Below are 19,557 nucleotides of genomic sequence, written 5' to 3'. Positions count from 1 at the left end.
AAGCTGCTTGCCTAGCTAAGTGTCCCTGCCATGCCATAATATCATAAAAAAACGCCGTAAGTAAAAGTCACTACATGATCACATTTAGATCTTGATAGCGCTCTCAAGGGCCTTGCGCTTCTTCTCAGTACGGGCGTTAGCCTTAGCACCCATGATACCACCACCCCAGTGTCTGGTGGCGTTGTCATCATGTCCCTCCTTGACGGCTTGAACTAATTTTGACAACTCGGACTTGTCCTCGGAGCGAACCTCAGTAAGGGCGAGAACGGCAGCGGTCTTCTTGTGGACGACCGTACCGAGTCTGGCCTTACCCTTGATGATAGCGTAAGGGACACCCATCTTCTTGCACAAAGCTGGAAGGAAGATAACCAACTCAATTGGGTCAACATCGTTAGGGATGAGGACCAAAGAGGCCTTCTTAGCTTCGATCAAACCAACAACGTGGTTAAGACCGTACTTGACGGCGTATGGCTTCTTGCTGACATCCTCCTTCTTCTTTCCCTCCTTGATGGCGGTAGCCTCCTTCAAGAGACGTTCCTTCTTCTCAGCCTTGGATTCTGGGCGGTACTTGTTGAGGAGCTTAAGGGCTTGAGCAGCGGTGTTACGGTCGAGAACGTGTTGGAATTGAGCGATCGCAGGTGGGACCTTCAATCTCATGTTGAGGATCTTCTTTTGGCGTTGAAGACGGACATACTCGGGCCACTTCACCATACGGGAAAGATTTCTTCTGGGCTGGATGTCTTGGCCGATACCGAAGTTACGGGTACGCTTCTCGATGAGAGGGTTCTTATCCTCATTAGCATTGAATAGTCGCAGAAAAAGGAATAGATTTCACGTACCTTGGCTGCCTTCTTTGATCCCGCACCAGCTTTGGACTGGGGGAATGGGGCTGGCGCCGCCTTCTTTCCGGACTTTGGAGGCTGTCATTGAGAAAAGTAGACATCAGCGAATGTTCACCAAGTGTCTTCTTTGAACTCTAAAGAGACTATAATGGTATTTCTACACAGATATAGCTCAAGCCAAATCAAAATCAAAAACCTCGAAAGGTAGATTGATTGAAAATTGCATCTCGACGTGCGATTACTCGTAGAGGTACGAGAGCGGGTGGCGAGTCGTGTTATTCCATTAAAAACAGAGTCAAAAACAATTTATGAGCTTACCATATTGATTGATGTCGAAGCGGCGAGGTTTGTCGTTTCGTAGTTGTCGTCGAGAGGAATAGTATCAGTGAGAAAAGATTTTCGATTTTGAGAATTATCGAATGTGGGCGCTAGAGGATCAAAATCTTGGCACGCTAGGCAGTTTTGAATCATATCACGTGAGAGATCGCAGTTTGTCAATTTAATAATTCCCCGCGATGATGATTTGTGGATAAGAAGTTCTGCGAGATTATTTGCCTTCTACAACTATTTCCAAATATGGCACCAACACCTTGTGCTATTTGCAAAAGCGCCAGAGCTCTGATTATACGACCGAAGAACCATCAAAAATTATGTAAAGCCTGTTTTATCGCTATCTTTGAAGCAGAAATTCATCATACCATCACCTCGACATCACTCTTCTCACCGGGGGATCGAATAGCAATAGGAGCATCCGGAGGAAAAGATTCGACGGTGCTCGCCTCTGTTCTTAAAACTCTTAACGAAAGATATAATTATGGACTCGAGCTAGTTTTACTGAGTATCGACGAAGGAATAAAAGGTTACCGCGATGACTCTCTCGAAACAGTCAAGCGAAATGCGATTCAATACGAAATGCCCCTCAAAATTGTAGGATATGATGAATTATATGGATGGACCATGGACCAAGTCGTCGAAACGATAGGCAAGAAGGGAAATTGTACATATTGTGGTGTGTTTCGCAGACAAGCTTTGGATCGAGGGGCGAAAATGCTAGGTATCAAACATGTGGTTACTGGACATAATGCGGATGATGTCGCAGAGACTATTTTGATGAATCTGCTACGCGGAGATTTACCTAGGTTGGCAAGAAGTACTAGTATTGTTACTGGCGACGAATCGAGCGATGTGCGCAGAAGCAAACCGCTGAAGTATGCCTATGAGAAGGAGATTGTGTTGTATGCGCATCATAAAAAGTTGGATTATTTCAGTACCGAATGTCTATACAGTCCCGAGGCTTTTAGAGGTAGTGCGCGGAGTTTGATCAAGAATCTAGAAAGAGTTAGACCTAGTGCGATTCTAGATGTTGTGCGCAGTGGAGAAGACATGGCAAAATTAGTACCATCAGAAGTTACCGGAATAAGTCACTGCAAGAGCCAAAAAGTTTCATTGGCTGCCACAAATGACGAGGAAGAAGGAAACGGAGGCTGTGGAACTAATGGTCGATCAAGTGGAGGTGAGATGGCGGATATGGAAAAGAAACTCCAAGAAGACGAAGAAGCCTCGGGAAGAGAAATCGACGTAGCATCAATCGCATCGAATACAACCAACAGCCAGGGTCACGATAGAATAGACAAATTCGAAGCCCGAAGAGGAGCCAAGAAGGATGGTCGTAAACTCACAAAACAAACACTAGGGAAGTGTAAGAAATGTGGATATATGTCCAGTCAAGAGATTTGTAAAGCATGTGTTTTACTAGAGGGATTGAATAAGAATCGACCAAAGATGGAGATAGAAGTAGATGTAGAGGATGAAGAAGAGAGCTCCACGCTTAGAAGGAGAATGGAAGGGTTGGCTCTCGCGGCTGGATAGGCATATAAATCATAGAGAAATGCCAAAGATATTCAAGAATTATTGTTATTTGCATGATAACTGTGCTAAGCGGGGTGAACTGTAGTTCGAGTCTGAATGTAAATCATCGCCCACCCAATATCTAACATAAAAACATCCAATATCCGCTAAGCTCTTCCGTCTAAACCTAGGTACCTAGCCTTCGATCTCAATCAACAACCATGCATTGAGGACACTATCAAACAATGAAATTACCCCGATTCTCGTAACAATACCAAACAACATAACACTGCACTCTACTCTACTCCCCATAACCATTTTCCATAAAACCACCACCATACTAGCAGTCCTTTCCCGCCGTGCCCTTCCATCCCTCTCATCACCCCCTCCCACCCCAAAAATCTACATTCTTAGTCCCTAGCAACCCCTCCCTCCCTACCTTTCCTCCTCCTTTCCCCTCCTCCACGAAAGAAAACCCCCATTCTCCCTCCCTTCAAAATCCATTCCAGCCTACCGTTTCTAGCTCGTAATCCGCATCACAGGTTTAAGAGTTGCGCTTGTCTTGCTTGTCTTGCTTGTCTTGCTTGTCTTGCTTGTCTTGCTTGTCTTGCTAGCTTGACTGGCTGGCCATTTCCACTTGGGCAGAACAATGAGATATTGACTGATCTCAATAAATGAAATTCTTTACCCGCCTGCATTACTTCGTCTTCTAGATCTAAGTTTACATGAATGATGAGCGGATGAGAGAGTCTCAAATTATTATACGCCCCCCGTAGACTAAAGTTTCTTCGTTTGAAGAATATATGGGTAGCTAAAGCGGATGTTGTTAGTTATGTATACTTAACTAGGCACCTAGTAGTAGTGCTTTGAATACGATATAGTATTATAGGAGTAGACTAGTATTATAATATTATACTCCACCATATATCTTCGCAGTCTAAAAATAAACCCATCGATTGACTCTCTAAACTTGATGCAATCCTGCAAACAGCCGTGGAAAAATTATTATCTCGCACTTGCAAAATTACACCACCTAAATTGAGAGTGGCACCTCGACCTTTTCCCTTACCTTTCGTTTTGACCAATGAATTACTATCCTTCTCTAGCATCACTCTAACTCGCTTCTCATCCTTTGCAATTATCTATAAGGATACTGCAAGCAAGCCTTATGCTAATCAGAGCATTGTTATGACCGTCTTCCTGTATCCAGCGGCAGCGGAAAGCATTCCTGCTGAATTGATGTATAATAGTCTATTAACACTAATGTGAGAGCGCTTGTACTCACTCGAGTTGCGCCTGTAAGGTGAAGAAAGAAACAAAGGGGAAAGATTGGTAATACATGGGAAGAGTTAGAAGAATTATGTACAGGGAAGAAGTACTACGAGGAAAGGAGAAGTAAGAGCTGACGTCGTTTTAAAAGAATGAAGTCAAGCACCCTCGTCCTTCTTCCTCCGCTGTGCTGTTCAAATACCGCAATTGCATAAGCATAAACCTTTTGTACATATGAGCGAGAAGAGCCAATGAACAGCCTTCTGCATCTTGACATATCTTCATCAATCTCTCATTCCCCTAGCAAATATCTAGTTCTAGGAAGACATTGTCGCCGCAATCTATCTCCAACATGCAAAATAGCGCAGCCAAAGTTAATCGCGAGGTCTGCTCCTTTCCTCCTGTTGTGCGATATGCGTTTCAAGAACTTTTCCCGTCTCTTTACGGCCTATCCTGCTCAGCTCTTCGTAATTCTTTGTTATTTCTTGATTTGTATCTTCCTGATTTGCGAAATAAAATTCGGCCTAGTGAACGGTGAGCACGACAAGTTTTAGGCACAGCCCGATGGTGTTTGAGAAAATATAAGACAAAACATCGATGAGGTCTGGGATGAGTTGTCCGAATTCATGCAAGTCTGTAATCACCGGGTCCGGGAAGAAGGTCATTGCGGATAGTCGCTACCTACCTACCTATCTTCTATTAGCTGTGCTATTAGATTGAGCAGCTTCTAACCATATTATCGAGTGTTCATTAGTCATCGATGTATATCTTACTATGTGCTTCGACAAGTCTACTGACTTTCCATGTTTGAAATCCGGTGAGTTCAAATGATACGCCGATGAAATGAGCTAGCTGATCCTTCACTTTAACTACTTCTTTCCAACAGGCCTTCAAAATTGCTGGGTTCGTATGTATCCTCGACTCCCTCAGAGCTCTCGCCCCAATGTTTTGATATAGCTTTGAGAGCATCAGGCCTTGAAACGGAAGCTAAAGAGAAATTTGTAAAACGATCAACTCGATCAGAATTCTGCTGAGGAGCTTACTCAGCATCTACATTAACATGCTTACGATTTTGCTATGGGTAATACGTGCAGCTATCAGAGTCAGAGAAGAACTTCGTTCTGTATGTTATATCTTTGAACTTATCATGAAGATAGCCAAACCGACATTCGCAAAGATATGTAGTAACTCAATCAAGTTTCTTCCCTATTTGAATGGTATCTTCAAGGTCATAAGTAACACTGAACAGCATTCCACTGCATCCAGAATGATTTTAGAATAGCCCCCGGAAAACATTCATCCTCGATGCTTCTTGAAGGCGTCTTGAACCGACATTCCTTGCTTAACTTCTTCCTTCACACGATCATCTGCTGCAACAAGACCTGGCAGCATTGAGATTACATCAGCTATCTTTCCTTGTGGGATGATGACAACACCATTCTTGGGATCACAAAATGCTATATCTCCAGGACAGACATCTGTCCCATCGATTTTCAATGCTACCTGAATTGCGTGAGGCTTAGATTCGCCACCAGCACCAACAATTGATGTACCGCGAGACCATATCTACAAGAATCATCAGTGAAGTTCGAGAATAAGCGGAAGCACCCAATGAAAGCCCATGGGATTGCGACGGGTTAATCTTAGCGAATGCGACAGGGGAGCATGCGGGCTCAACAAGCGGTCCTTGCATGTAAGAGAATGGACAGAAAACTTACGGGAATTCCAGTAGCTTGAAGTTCATCAAGATCTCTGACCCTTCCGCTAACAATCACACCTTTAGCGCCAAGAACTTGGGCCCTCAATGCCATTATTCCACCTAGTACAGCATTCTTTTGCCCTTCAGGTTGAGTTATGACCACTATCGAGTCAGGAACCGTGAGATCAATCCAGTGCTTATCAGAGGGAATGTTTGCTGCTGGATAATTGGAGAGATCTGTGCTGTTCTTTGGGGCAAAAACCACAGTTGAAACTGGGGCGACAGTAATTTTATCAGGAGATGCCGATGTCGAAGCAAATGCAGGTCTCAGGTCGGGAAGAAAGCCGGCACCGGGTACTTTGAGCTTGAGGAGAACATCTGCAATATCACATGCAGTGTATTGTTCTTGAAGGACCTCAAATTGCTTTTTGAGGGGCATCGCTTGATCCGAAGTGGACATTGCTCGGACTGAGAATTTGGTGGTTTGAGAGGGAACTTTCAAATATAAAAAAGGGGCAGCAAATAATTTTGTCTTGAAAATATTTCTGTAAATAGACATGAGGTTTAAGTAGGTAATGTTTATAATAATTGATTGATTCAGAGATAATATTTTATTTGAAAGATATATATTATATATCTTGTTGTTCATACCTCGGCCTTCACTTAGGACTCTCCTCTTGTCCGCTGTTTAGAGATATTCCGGATGCCGCTCTATAATACCTGGGTACTATTTACTACCTGCTACTGCTACTTATTATTATATCTGTGATCAAGACTAACAAGTCAATGCAAATGAACTTTTCCTTCTACGGAGTACAGGACGCAGGAATCAGTAATCAGTACCATACAAAACACCCGGCGAAGAAGCAAAGAAGCAAAGAAGCCAAGATCCCCAGAAACCTAACCCATCCAAACGGAATGACAACTTGATACCCATGCAACCCATTCCTGTGGTTCGGAAAGTAGTATTCCCTGCTACTTCCCCATTTATTTGTTAAATTTGTCCAAAAAATCTTTCGATTGTGCACTGACATCTAGTAAATAAGAGGCACAAAGTTCGACAGGTCTCAGATCCAACTTTTGATTCTAGACAAGACAGAAGACTCACTGATGATAACCAAATATCGACTAAGACTTACAATTAAGAAGGTATCTAGAAGGATCAACAAATGTCGTCAAATATCTATATAGAGATATCATGTGTAACTTGATGACCTTGATAAATCTTTGAGGAGTTTGATTGATTGGCTGATTCAAATTTTGTAAAATTAATAATGTGAGATTACTTACTTTATATAAAGAAAACCAAGAAAGTCTTAAATTGTTGAAATTATTGAAATTACGAAATTAATTATATGTATCTATTTCATTATATAATACTTTTAATCAGATGAAGTTTTAAAGTATAAATAAAAATTATAATAAACTAAAAAGATTACAAAATAAGTATAAATATAAGAATTTATATTATATTTTATAATTCTGCTTATATAATTATTTATTATAGAAGTATTATACAAACTTTACAGAAGTTACGTTCTAAAGAAACCTATTTTTGAGGATTTTGCTAAAAAAAAAAATAGTTGCTGGCCTCGGTACTATGGTTCTATGTTCTAGTGTTCTTTCTATGTTCTGCTACTTTGACGCACATGAACGAAATATCGCTAAATTTAATTTTAAATCTTTAAGACTTCAACACAAAAGTACAGGGCACGAAAACACCAATATAAATCCAAGTTCAAATCTCTCTCTTTCTCTCCTTTTCCCTTTTCTGTTCGCTATATCTGAATGAAGTAGTAGCAGTAACGAAAGAAACAAAGAAAAAGACTCTATCCTCGAGAGATTCCTCTATTCATCATGTCTCCAGCTGCTTCCCATCCTATCGCGAAAACCTCATTCGAGGATCGAGCCTCGAAAACAAAACATCCTTTAACCGCCTACCTACTCCGGCTCATGACCCTCAAACAATCTAATCTATGCGTCAGCGCCGATGTCTCTACAGCCGGTGAACTTCTCCGATTAGCAAATGCCGTCGGTCCATCCATCGTCGTGCTAAAGACGCATTATGATCTCATCAACAACTGGGACTACAGCCCAACGACGGGCACGGGAGCGCGCCTCAACCGGCTCGCGCGTCGTCATGGATTCCTCATATTCGAAGATCGGAAATTCGGTGACATTGGAAATACCGTGCAATTACAATATACCGAGGGCACTGCCAAGATCATCGAGTGGTCGCATATCACCAATGTTAACATGATACCTGGGAAAGCCAGCGTGGATTCCTTGGCCGAAGCAGCCGCAAGATGGAGAGAACGCAAACGTTATGAAGTCAAGACGAATATATCAGTGGGGACTCCGCGACCCGAAAGCATTGAAGGCGACGAGGATCAAATCACCACTCCTATAAGTCTTAATAACACTTGCCATGAAATTCCAGATGGTTCCCATGGATTAGAAGCACACAATGAGGCGAATATTGGACGCAAAGCTAGTATCGTTTCTATTACCACCGTGTCGCAACATTTCGAACCGGCCGATTCGCCACGCTCGCGCATTGATTTTGATATTGAGGAAGAAGCGTATCCTGGAATTGATGAAGCGCCATTGGAAAGAGGTCTTCTGATATTAGCACAAATGAGTAGCGCGGGAAACTTCATGACGAGAGATTATACCAATGCGTGTGTGGAGAGTGCGAGGGAGCATAAACAATATGTCATGGGATTTATTTCGCAAGAAACATTAAATACAGAAGCGGATGATGATTTTATTAGCATGACTCCAGGATGTCAATTACCGCCTGAGAATGATGAGGAAGCAGAGTTAGAGGGTGATGGAAAGGGACAACAGTATAATACTCCTGGAAAGTTGGTAGGTTTAGGTTGTGATATTGTTATTGTGGGAAGAGGTATCATTCGTGCGGGAGACCCAGAGTGGGAAGCGGAGAGATACAGGAGGAAGGCTTGGGAAGCATACCAGGAGAGAATTAAAGCTTAGGAAAGAGGGGGAAGAAAAGCCTCAGGGCGAAAGAAAAATGGAAGAGAGAAAGAAATGCTAGCTAAGGAAATGATCCGGTTAAAGGAAGCACAATGGCAGGCCAGCCTGTCAACCCGTGTTACAAGAAGCATATTGGTAGCAATGAAATGATTAAGAGAGTTGGAAATTGCAATACCATATATAGCTTTATTTTCTTAACTCGAGAGCTTCAAGTTAGAGATACCCGTTACAATGTGTTATCGTTATTGTATTTGTTATTCTTTTATTTTACTTCTTTAGGGCTTTTTTTGGGGAGGGCTTCCTTCTTGATGTATGAGAATTAGTATGTATCTTGTATTCTGTATTCTGTATCTTGTATCTTCAACTATAGCTGGTGGTTATTTATATCTTATCAAAATTATTATTATTTGCTAACTATAACTTATTCTCTTCTATTATATTCTTTATTATTTATTACCTTTTCTGATTTACGTCGTTCTTACATTCTCTAAACTCTCAATACCTAGCTAGGAACTAACCTCATTGCTGCTAATCAATCAACAAATACAATATGGCAAATACTTTTATATTATTTCCCGAGACTCAATAATTGGTAGCGGGAGGTGAGCTTTTGGGAAAGGAGAGGTATATAGTATATCTTGATATGATGTAATGGGTTTGGTTGGATGTGGATGAGGTGAGTGAGGTGAGTAAGGTGAGATGATGAGATGATGAGATGATGAGATGATGAGATGATGAGATGATGAGATGATGAGAAAATAGGACTCATGTTTATTTTTTTACTTATATTCATATCCATATATATATATACGCAATACATACATTTCGAATTATACCTGACTATATAAATTCACAACAATCAAATCATAAGCTCAAGACATATCAATGTTCCGAATATCGAATATTTAAATACAATAAATATTCTCAATTTATTTATTGTTTATCTTCTACACCTAATATAGATCTATTCTATGTATAATATATCCATCTCCATCTCCATGTCCAAACAAAAATCTCAGATCAATATACCGATAGTAACTTTCCAAAGGTATCTATCTCCCTTTCTCAAAATATAATACAATATACCCATACATCCCTACACAACCCTAAATAACAACACCCCCATTACCACCCCCACCTCCACTTCCACCCGCAGCCCTCCTCCCCCTAGCCTCCTTATCCGCCTCCAACCTCCTCATCCTCACCCCCTTCCTCCTCCCACAACACCCCAACGCCAACGGAAGAGGCATCACCACGGCCGCCAAAACCGTCTGAAAAACAAGCGCATTATACATATTCCCCGGCGGCCTCGTACTCCCATCATCTAGCGATCCATCCTCCGCACCCTTCGCCCTAAGCTTATCACTAACAATAATGAAAATGCCACCCAGTAACTGACCACCAGACCAACAAATCGTGCTGGTGACTTCAGGGGATACAGGATGGGTGATTTCGATGAGGTATTCGAGGGCGACGGGGACGAGGCTGAATGATGCGGCGCCGAGAATTGAGAGGATGGCGTAGATGGCGGCGAGATTACGGGTTTGCGGTGCCCAGGTGAAGGCGAGGTAGCAGATGCTTAGGATGGGGATTTGGATTTTGATGGCGAGGAGGTAGGTTTTGGTTTTGTCGATTAGAGGGGAGGTGATTGCTGCGGCGACGAGACCGACGACTATTAGGAGGGCGCCGGCGATACCGGCGTTGGTTTCTGAGAAGGAATAGGGAGAGAGCATTTGGTTTATGAGGGATGAGAGGGAGTTGAAGAGGCCGACGAAGAACCAGAAGGGGAACATTATCATGTAGAATTCGGGGGATCGAAGAAGGAAGTTAAGCGAAGGTCCTAATGCATGTTTTGGTTCTTCTGATGATGCAGAAGAGGGAGTAGGCGGTTCTTTGGGAATGAAGAAAGATGGAACGGTGGCTATTGATGACTATGATAATATTAAAATTATGAGAGCTAGAGAGATTTTGGCGACTTACAATAATTGCAATGTAAAGAACCATATTTGGTATACTCCCAGCATTTGCAGCCCAAAAGGGATCAATCAATTGCGCCAAAGCACCACCAAAAGGATTAGCCAAACTCATAACCGCAGTTGCAGCCACTCTTCCCTGATTCGTAAACCACAAATCCGAGTATCTAGTAGGTGCTGCCAGTACAAAAGGCTGAGCAACACCCGTTAGAATTTGTCCAACCATTACACCTCCAAAATTGCCATGTGGACCAGATCTCGTTGCACCATATCGTATCCAATTTCCAAGTAACAAAAGTACGGATGCAATAAGGATAGCAGGTTTCGGACCTCCATGATGCAGGACGTAGATAACAAACGGACTTGCAAGCACAAAAGCGAAGAGAAACCCGGTGCTGAGCCAATTTATCGCTGATTCGGATACATTGTAGTATTGAGAGACGGTCGTCGAACTTGCGGAAAAGGTTAACCACTAGATGAATATAAGTTAGCACTTTCAACGATAATACTACATATACATAACCATAACATGACCCCTCTCAGAACCCCAAATACATCCAAATGAAATTCCCTAGCAAAACTTACATCCCAACTAACAATAATATTCAAAAGAACCAATTGAACCAAACCAAACCATCTCCTCTTATAAACCCTAAAGTGACCCGCATCCGAGCTCACAGTATCGCGATCCGTACTTCCTCTTCCTCTTTCCAACCCCTCATCAGCAGCCCCACCCATTCTGCGCGCTGCATTTCCAGCACTTCCACCCCTCCTTATACCCCCCTCTTCCTCATCTGGTAATAAATCATCCCCGCTATTCAATTCCATCAAATCCAAATCATCTAGATCTTCGATTTCTCCCTCTACCACCCCCCCATCATTACCATCTTCCTGTGATTTCGATATTTCCGCATTCGTCATATCGGCCTGCGTATGTGTTGTATATGTATGCGTATTTCCATTGGCTCTTTCCCCTGCCTTATGTTTATGTTTCTGTTTTTGTTTCTGCTTTCCTCTTGGATCTCTCATGGCTGTCCAACCTTTCGGCATGTCGTGATAATGATGCGTTTCTTTTTCAAGAATAGTATCGTTATTCTTCTCCTCACTTCCAAGTCCAATTCCAATTCCAACAATTCCAGAACTGTAGTCAACCTCTTTATTTTCCGCTCCCGGCGTTCCGTCGTCCTTTGACAAGTTTTCCAAATCCTCTATACAATCCACCTGGATATTCTCCCCACTATCTTCTTTATTTCCTTGATATCCAATCTCTCGATCTTTTTTTCCCACACTTTGTTTTCCCGTATCTTTATCCTTCTCTAAGTCTCCCTTTGCCACAACTTTTTCTATCCCATTTAATCGATTCAATTCCTTCGAATCCAAAAGTGTCGAAACCTCCATCTTCCTTTCCTTCCCCTAGCTGACGCAACACGATAAGCTTGGCGGGGCCACTAATCACTTCGGTTATCTAAGCTCGATGCTTTTTTACTTTGAGTTTGATTGTGTGTGGGGAAGCACCGGTAGGGACGGGAGTGAGAATCTTCAAGAGAAGAGGGATGCCGGTCAATAAGAATGTTAATGTTCCTTGACATGAAGTATCGTATCTTGTGAAACACGATTCACGTTGAACGAAGATTTATTTGCTTATCACACAAACTGGCTAAAGAAGCCATCCATCCCCTCAACCCCTCACAGATACTCCTCATCTGTTATTTGTATATCATCAAATACCAAGGTATTATTTTCATGTACTATTGGTTAAATCTAACAAGGGAGTATTATTTCATCCCTTCTCGAGTCATTCTAAATGGACCAAGAGATAAGGTCTCGTGGTATGTACAGGAAGAAGGGATCCTGATTGGAAAAGGTAAACGGATAAAAGCTGTAAAGTTGTTATTATCCAAAATCATACAAAGCCCCGAAGTGTGAAAAAGATACCCGGTGATAGGTAGTTATTATAGGATGCCAAGTATCTAGGTATCCCGAATCCGACATCAATGTATTTTGCTTGTGATTGTACTTTGGATAGACTGAATATCCGAGTTGATAAGAAGCCGAGCCTTGGATATGATTCGTTGAAGACATATGCACACATTTCGTTGATAAAAAGCCCGATGATAGATAGAACCAAAGTCATTTTTCTATATCGATTCTTTTCTATACTACATGCAGTGCGCTCATGAAAAAAGGGAGATCTGATCTGTATGCAATGCAGTGCTCAAAAAAGGATTTTGGTTTCATATTTGTACAATACTACCATCCTCCAACATTTCCTCTCAACCCTCTCCATTCATCTAAAAAGTTGGTTGTGTTTTCTTGTCCAGTTGAGTGTGCGTGATTCCGTGATGTGGTAAAGCTTTAACACTTTACTTGAGGACGTTCCAGAGCTTTGGTGCAGCACAGGCGGTGGCGCAGTGTGCGAGATGGAAGACTAGTTGTATTTATCAGTATCTAAATAATAGTGTGGGATGTAGGGTACATACACTCTTCAACACAGTCCTCACCAGGGACTTGTTCCTTACCACTTGTAACTCGCTCAACACATTCATCATAGTGGTGTTTAGAAGGAGCACAAGCTGCTGATTCCTTGCATTCTGTAGAGTGTTAGCCTCTATCCTCATAATGAAGTACTTGTAGACCTGAAGCAGCTTCAAAAATCCCAAAGGTTCCTAGATAGTGTGTTCTTGTGATTTCCCAGATCTGCTCAAGAGTTGAGCCAGTGTAGAAAGATAGCAACTTACCCTCCTCAAGCTTATCTTTTGGATCAACCATCTCCTCATCTTCTTCTTCCTCTTCTTCCTCCTCAGCCTCGGGCTCCTCATCCTTTGATTCTTCTTCCTCAGCGGCCTTGGCTGCTCTCTTGTCTGGAGTGGGTCCGGATGGATCCTGAAATCAGACTCACGTTAGCACATATCAATCCAGGGTTGTGAGATGTTTTTCGAGCATTCTCCATGCGTCCAGATATATCCCGAGTCCCCGCACACATCCAGAAAGTATCTCATGTCCCCCTCCAATCTTATCTACCCTCAGTCTCCCTCCACTCCCAACCCCGCATCTTTACCAAAGCCAACACAAAAACAAGAACAAAAGCAAACGTACCGCTGCCTCTCCCTCTCCCTCTTCATGCTTTTGTGCGGGAGTCTTGGTGGTACTCGACCCTCCAGAAACCGCCTCAGCTTCAGCCTCGCTCCATGGTTTAGCAGCCGATACAAGATCGCTCCAGGTGTCGAAAAAACCCATCTTGACAATCGATTTCAGGAGTTTGAACCAATTGTGTAATGTTGAGTGTATTTGTCCTGGTGGTAGAATGCTATCAGATACGGTCAAAATCCAGCGTGTCGGATGAGAAATGATCCTCGCCAAAATTGAGGCCTCAGTTGCAATTGGTCAAATTTGATTGGTCTATGAATTTTGGTTCCTGGTTTTTCCGACATCAATTCGAAATTTATCATCGGTGCAAAAATTATTGCCGTTTATTGTATGTTTGTAGAGCACATTTCGAAGAATGTATAATAATTGTTAATTGACATTCTTTTAAATTCTTATTCATTTCTCATGGTATAACAGCTATTTTTGACAATTTTTGACATCAATTCCATCTTGAAGCAATTTATCATGAACCTCTCGAACGCCGTTGCAGTGCTGCTTTATACTCCATTTCCCATCATTGACCATGCCAAGTCTGAGATGTAAATTTGTGATAGAAGAACGCCTTTGCCCTCCATAAGTCCCGCGAACCTTCCAGCATTCATTCATTCATGACGTCGTAATACCCGATGTAACAAAACATTTGTGGCACAGCATGCTGTAAAATGTTGCTTACCCAGTCTCATTGCCTCTCAGCCTGCTCCCGTAATCGCTGATCCAGGTCCACCGAGACGGCTTGTGCTTGTGCTTCTTCATAATCTGGAGGGGGCTCAGCTGGCGCGGTGAAGGTTTCGGCCCGTGGTAAACTCGTAGTTATACTTGTTACCCCGCTATCTTGAGTAACGATGGGTGCTTCATCTGTAACCTCCCTCGCAGGTTCGTAAGCAGGCAATTGTTCTAAATCCATGTTCGCCAAATCAACACCGCTGGTTCCCCTTCCTCCATGTTCCCGTGCGACACTATGAGCTTGGTATAGACGCTCTTTTATTTGTTCTAGGCAAGAATGAAAATCGAATGCCCCGCCTTCTCTGAATGTCATCTTGAGCTCGACCGAAGGACAATCCGGGGGAATTCCACCTCCCGGAACTGGCTTGCAGAGGGCAGTCCAGTAATTGGCGCCGAAAAACGGCGCACGAACGTAGCTATCTTGTAGGTTGAGAATAGGTGAAGAAAACGATTGAAGCTCGGGAGTAGGTGAACTTGGAAGATAGACTATCTTGAGTGGAAATTAGTAAATAGTTAAAAAGAGAGGGAGAAAAGATGCACCTACTCTTTGGTTGCTAATATATACGATTCCAGAATCGCTTTTAGCTGAATATGGCACCGCGCCTGCAGAAGTAGCCGTCGTAGAAATTTGTAAACTCGTTCGAGGAGGTGAGGCATAGAGGATTCGTTCATTAGGAAGTTTGACGAATCCGGCCTCATTAGAGGTCATTACCCAACTTTTTTCGCGAGTAGATTTTAGCATTGCTTCTTGTGCCATTTGCAAGGCATAAAGATGCTGTTCTTGGTGAAAAGCATACATGATGGAGAAATTGTAGGTTAAAAAAACAAGGAGAAGGAGGAGAAAGAATTGAAGGTAAAGAATAGAGAGAAGGGAAAGTAGAAATTGAAAGCCATGAAATACTACACTACAGAAAGCACAAGGGACGACTATTTACTCACTTGATTGACATTATCAACTGCCTACCGGAAGTGTTTCTGTATCCGCTAAGGTATGATAGGGTCTTTCGAAAGGTGTGGGTCGGAAAGTAATAGAGGTGTAAATGCAACCAGTAGGTAGTTTAACTGGTAGTTATTGTGGGAGAAGCAGGGGAAACAGAGATCAGTATGTGAATGGATAGAAGTGCCACAAGCGTGAGACCACACTCGCAGTAATCGCCACGGAACGGTAAGAGGAGTGGGAATATGGACTTGAACCCTTCCACACTTTTTCCTAGAACGTCGAAGCCAGGTTCTGATAGCGGGGGCCGATACAGTGATTGTATGGAAGAGATGATTGGGTCTCCAGTTCACTCAGTGCGATGATTGGTGGAAGAGAGTATGGTATGAAATCGTCTCGCTTGAAGATTTTTTGGGATTATTTGGGTGGATGAGAAAATGGATGATCTGGCTGGCGTACGGTACGGAGTACTATGGAGGTAGGCTCTGTCTGTTTGCTTGTTTGCTGTTGTTTTTCCCTTGGAGCTGGGGGGTTTTGGGTAATAATGGTATGGTAAGGATTGTAGCGTATCAATAAGGGTTTCGACCAAGGCTGACTGGTTGGTTGTGTTGTTCTTCTATGGATGTGATGGATTTGTCGCAGATAAAGTTCTAGAATCATTCCCAGTCATCGTTCTTCATTTTCTAGAAGTTCATAGGTTGAGGTGGGTGAATACGAGATGTGATTTGGTGGATTTTGAGTTTGGTCGGTAGTGCCCGCTACATTGAACCTGGTAGTAACAGAGGTCTTATCGATAACTTCTTTGTTTCAAAATACGTGCCAATTCGATTCGTTTCAATGTTCTACAGTATTCCAATGTTCCAATTAGTTTCAAGGTCGAAGTCACGATTCATTTCAATGTTCATTAATGTCCTAGTACGATACTCTAGCCATACATCGAGCTTGCAGAGGTGCTTTATTAATATGGTCTGATTCAATGCAATCCCACGAATCTTGCAGGATTATAATATATTTATTTAATATACAGCATCCCAATCAATCTGAATGTTTGTTCCTAATGCATTTGAATCCCTCAATCACTCAACCACTCAATCCTCACTCCTTCACTCTCACTCTCTCACTCTCTCACTCCCTCGCTTCTCACACCCTCAATACATCTCTATCCCCACCCAATCTTCATACACAATTGATCCAAACTCTTTCTCACACCTCTCCACTCCTCCCCTCTCTCCTCTCAACAAATGCAATCACCCTCGCATCGCATCACAATCTACATAAGCACATCACAATCAGCATAAGCACATAATCTTCCAACGCAAACCAGTCGGGTATAAGCTTTTTCCTTCCATCCCATATTTTCCCTTAATACCATGTCCTACTAAGCATGTCATAGCACTTCGAGCTACAGTACTTGTCTACTTGTACCTACGTACTCATGCAAGACCTGCATACACACTCGGTACAGAATCCGCCAACTATCTACCACCAACCAAACCCATACATATTTAGTAGTCTAAATCAACATACTAAGAGTATGAGGTATAGCCAGGTATGGAAAGTCTCCGCGGTGGGAACGCCTTGTTTGGATGTTTGGATAAAAATGAAATACGAGGAAAGGTGTAGCTGAGCGTTCGTTGGTTAAAGGAGTGGAGAATTATCCTTATACAGTATGAAGTCGATTTCGTTTTAAGAACGGATTCACAGGAATCGACTCCGAATAATAAAGAGTGATATCGACAACTCTTTTCTCTCGATGCACGCAAAGCATGTTCAGGGGTTCAATGCTCGACTTTCTTGGAGACAATGAATTGGCAGCATCAACAGTCACTATTCTTCCTAAAGGAGAAGCACGACATGCAGGCACTGCCTCATCTAGGTGGAGTTCAACAGCAAATTCAACTCCGGAGAATGAGACACCGGTAGTGATATCAGTAACTCTTCCTTTCTCAACCGTCGCAAAGTATATGGGGAGCCTTTTTATGTTTAATTTACTACGAGGAATAAAGTATACTTGGCTGGCTCTCAATGTTCAAGTCTCTTATGAATATTAATGAACGGATAGTATCGGCAGTCACAATTCTCCTAAGGAAGCATGTAGGAACATCTCATTGTATAGAATTTCAATATTCGATTCTATTTCCAACATGAAATCCGACTCCATAGTATATTATTTCTCTACAGAAGAGCCCATATTAACCACTAATATCCCATTCATAAATTTCAATCCTCAATCCTCAGTCCACCAGTCCTACATCGAGAATAAAAAACCGGATATTACCCAAGAAAACATCCATCATCATCATCATCCACTGTGATCCTTCCGCGAACATTCCCCAAATATATCCATCCATTCATAATCTTTCCCTTCACCCATCCAGAGTCTGTTTCATCGTTTCTTAATACAATAGAAAATTCGAATACCCTATTCTATACCTCCACATCATGTCACATGATCCTTAATAACTCCAATATTCCAATGGTTCTCAATAAATTATAAATTATAATATAAGAACCTCAATCTCCAACTCTATTCAAAAGAACGAACGGAATATATATATATATAGATTAATACCCAATAATAATAACCTCATCCAACACCCAACACTCAAATAACATTAAACAAATACTAGTGTAACGATACTGTACTGGGGGCAGCGGCTGCCTAAGGTTTCGTTTGGTTGGTAGTTATGGGTTAAGGCTTTATTATTGGTATTCATTTGGAAGTGAAGTCGTTACTAGATCAAGTTGAATATAGGTAAACTAATTGATAACTAAGTTGAGCACGAAGCTCCTGTACTATGAAAATAATGAATGTTTATATACTGGTCCTTTTCAGGAGCGTAGGCTCCTGGGGGCTCCATCACGTGATCCCTACTTGTCCCACGTGATGGTGAATCGTGACAATAGTATCGTTACATCAAGTTTATAATTAAAGATTTTATATTATATTATAAAAACAAGTTTATATAGATTATAAAGATTATAAATAATTGATAATATTATAAATAATTAATTCTTTTTAAATAATAAATTCTTTTTAATTGTTTGATTGTTTTTAATTAACAAATCCTTTTTACTTGATTTATTGTCACACTCAAGAATACTGGGTAAAGTATCTTGTATTAGAAAATACTAAGCTAAGGAGAAAAGAAGAAGGAAAACAAGAGTAGCGATTGATTGATTGATTGATTGTGTTTATCGTCATAGGCCGTAGGCCCACGCGCCTTGGCGCGTGATAACCTTAGCCATCTATTCCAGTTTTGGACAAATGACGCTCAGAGGAGAAGCCTCTGAGTGGTTTACTAGCTAGCTAGGGGGAGTATTTATATACAATTTAAAGGGGGCTAGGGCAGGGTTTACATGATTGCCTTCGCAGGGGGGGTTTGAGCCGGTAGGCCTTTTGGGGTTGTAATTGTGGTCATCCTCGTCCACTAGATCACTGGCTCTTGATCTCTCTCCCTTCCCCTCATACTATTAAAACATTGTACTCGAAAACCCTTCATCCCTGATCCCCTTCCCGATACCATCAATCCAATTACTCCTTATATACCAGAACGTACTGTAATCGCCCACCGTCAGGATTGCCTCGTCCTCATTCTGATCATCCTGCCAATAGAAAGCTTATGAAGGAGCACCAATCCTCATATAGCGTAACTATAGCATGCACAGGTAGTGGCTTGTACGGGTGTCCCGATTCCGTAAGTAGCATACCTCCGCTGAATGAGAGCAGAGTAAGTTTCGTCATCAGCTCAGGTCCTTCAACAGTACTCCTCCGGTGTTCCCGTATGGAAGGTATATAAATTGTTGTCGTTTCAGTCGTGTCGATCATGGGAGGTATACAGTATATAACATATACGCGTCAAAGATGTCGAGTTGTACTATATGTTCCAGAGGAGTCTCACTTTTAAGAAGTGAGATGATTTCGTGGCGTATTGTCGTAGATGATGGTGTTGTCCTCTGTTTCGTAATAAAGGTAGTGTTGTAGAGAGCGCATTTCGATAATGCAACTGTCAAAAAACCGCAAACGGGTAAAAACGTCGTGATCGGGCGCCTCTTCCTCTTCCAATTACCACGACTCCATCAAATAACTCAAACTTAGCTCTGCAGACTCTCATAAGAGAG

General features: G+C 42.1%; 11 protein-coding genes across 11 annotated transcripts; 4 read left to right on the top strand and 7 right to left on the bottom strand.

The window, feature by feature from the left end:
• Nucleotides 1-84: 84 nt before the first annotated feature.
• SS1G_00145 (60S ribosomal protein L8) lies at nt 85-1,163 on the bottom strand (the record flags this gene model as incomplete). Its single annotated transcript, XM_001598009.1, has 3 exons — nt 85-786; nt 840-920; nt 1,161-1,163. 3 exons carry the CDS (start codon nt 1,161-1,163, stop codon nt 85-87), a joined length of 786 nt encoding a protein of 261 aa, XP_001598059.1.
• Nucleotides 1,164-1,418: 255 nt separating this feature from the next.
• SS1G_00144 (hypothetical protein) lies at nt 1,419-2,711 on the top strand (the record flags this gene model as incomplete). The annotated part of the gene is made up of 1 exon (XM_001598008.1): nt 1,419-2,711. One exon carries the CDS (start codon nt 1,419-1,421, stop codon nt 2,709-2,711), a length of 1,293 nt encoding a protein of 430 aa, XP_001598058.1.
• Nucleotides 2,712-3,226: 515 nt separating this feature from the next.
• Nucleotides 3,227-4,236, bottom strand: SS1G_00143 (predicted protein; the record flags this gene model as incomplete). The annotated part of the gene is made up of 4 exons (XM_001598007.1): nt 3,227-3,501; nt 3,640-3,820; nt 3,884-3,921; nt 4,098-4,236. The coding sequence occupies 4 exons, from the start codon at nt 4,234-4,236 to the stop codon at nt 3,227-3,229; spliced, it is 633 nt and encodes a 210-aa protein (XP_001598057.1).
• A 75-nt stretch (nt 4,237-4,311) lies between these two features.
• On the top strand, nt 4,312-4,993 carry SS1G_00142 (predicted protein; the record flags this gene model as incomplete). Its single annotated transcript, XM_001598006.1, has 2 exons — nt 4,312-4,493; nt 4,846-4,993. 2 exons carry the CDS (start codon nt 4,312-4,314, stop codon nt 4,991-4,993), a joined length of 330 nt encoding a protein of 109 aa, XP_001598056.1.
• A 262-nt stretch (nt 4,994-5,255) lies between these two features.
• On the bottom strand, nt 5,256-6,118 carry SS1G_00141 (hypothetical protein; the record flags this gene model as incomplete). Its single annotated transcript, XM_001598005.1, has 2 exons — nt 5,256-5,525; nt 5,678-6,118. The coding sequence occupies 2 exons, from the start codon at nt 6,116-6,118 to the stop codon at nt 5,256-5,258; spliced, it is 711 nt and encodes a 236-aa protein (XP_001598055.1).
• A 1,397-nt stretch (nt 6,119-7,515) lies between these two features.
• SS1G_00140 (hypothetical protein) lies at nt 7,516-8,655 on the top strand (the record flags this gene model as incomplete). The annotated part of the gene is made up of 1 exon (XM_001598004.1): nt 7,516-8,655. One exon carries the CDS (start codon nt 7,516-7,518, stop codon nt 8,653-8,655), a length of 1,140 nt encoding a protein of 379 aa, XP_001598054.1.
• A 1,106-nt stretch (nt 8,656-9,761) lies between these two features.
• SS1G_00139 (hypothetical protein) lies at nt 9,762-12,026 on the bottom strand (the record flags this gene model as incomplete). Its single annotated transcript, XM_001598003.1, has 3 exons — nt 9,762-10,586; nt 10,636-11,100; nt 11,214-12,026. The coding sequence occupies 3 exons, from the start codon at nt 12,024-12,026 to the stop codon at nt 9,762-9,764; spliced, it is 2,103 nt and encodes a 700-aa protein (XP_001598053.1).
• A 965-nt stretch (nt 12,027-12,991) lies between these two features.
• Nucleotides 12,992-13,865, bottom strand: SS1G_00138 (hypothetical protein; the record flags this gene model as incomplete). The annotated part of the gene is made up of 4 exons (XM_001598002.1): nt 12,992-13,056; nt 13,109-13,219; nt 13,367-13,511; nt 13,725-13,865. 4 exons carry the CDS (start codon nt 13,863-13,865, stop codon nt 12,992-12,994), a joined length of 462 nt encoding a protein of 153 aa, XP_001598052.1.
• A 589-nt stretch (nt 13,866-14,454) lies between these two features.
• On the bottom strand, nt 14,455-15,297 carry SS1G_00137 (hypothetical protein; the record flags this gene model as incomplete). The annotated part of the gene is made up of 2 exons (XM_001598001.1): nt 14,455-14,984; nt 15,039-15,297. 2 exons carry the CDS (start codon nt 15,295-15,297, stop codon nt 14,455-14,457), a joined length of 789 nt encoding a protein of 262 aa, XP_001598051.1.
• A 1,904-nt stretch (nt 15,298-17,201) lies between these two features.
• On the top strand, nt 17,202-17,486 carry SS1G_00136 (hypothetical protein; the record flags this gene model as incomplete). Its single annotated transcript, XM_001598000.1, has 1 exon — nt 17,202-17,486. One exon carries the CDS (start codon nt 17,202-17,204, stop codon nt 17,484-17,486), a length of 285 nt encoding a protein of 94 aa, XP_001598050.1.
• A 1,550-nt stretch (nt 17,487-19,036) lies between these two features.
• On the bottom strand, nt 19,037-19,264 carry SS1G_00135 (predicted protein; the record flags this gene model as incomplete). Its single annotated transcript, XM_001597999.1, has 1 exon — nt 19,037-19,264. One exon carries the CDS (start codon nt 19,262-19,264, stop codon nt 19,037-19,039), a length of 228 nt encoding a protein of 75 aa, XP_001598049.1.
• Between the last annotated feature and the right edge of the window lie 293 nt (nt 19,265-19,557).

This window comes from Sclerotinia sclerotiorum, genomic scaffold (genome assembly GCF_000146945.2).
Source record: "Sclerotinia sclerotiorum 1980 UF-70 scaffold_1 genomic scaffold, whole genome shotgun sequence".
Lineage (NCBI taxonomy): Eukaryota > Fungi > Ascomycota > Leotiomycetes > Helotiales > Sclerotiniaceae > Sclerotinia > Sclerotinia sclerotiorum.
The sequence above is the reverse complement of the archived record's forward strand: the minus strand, read 5'-3'. Positions and strand labels throughout refer to the sequence as shown.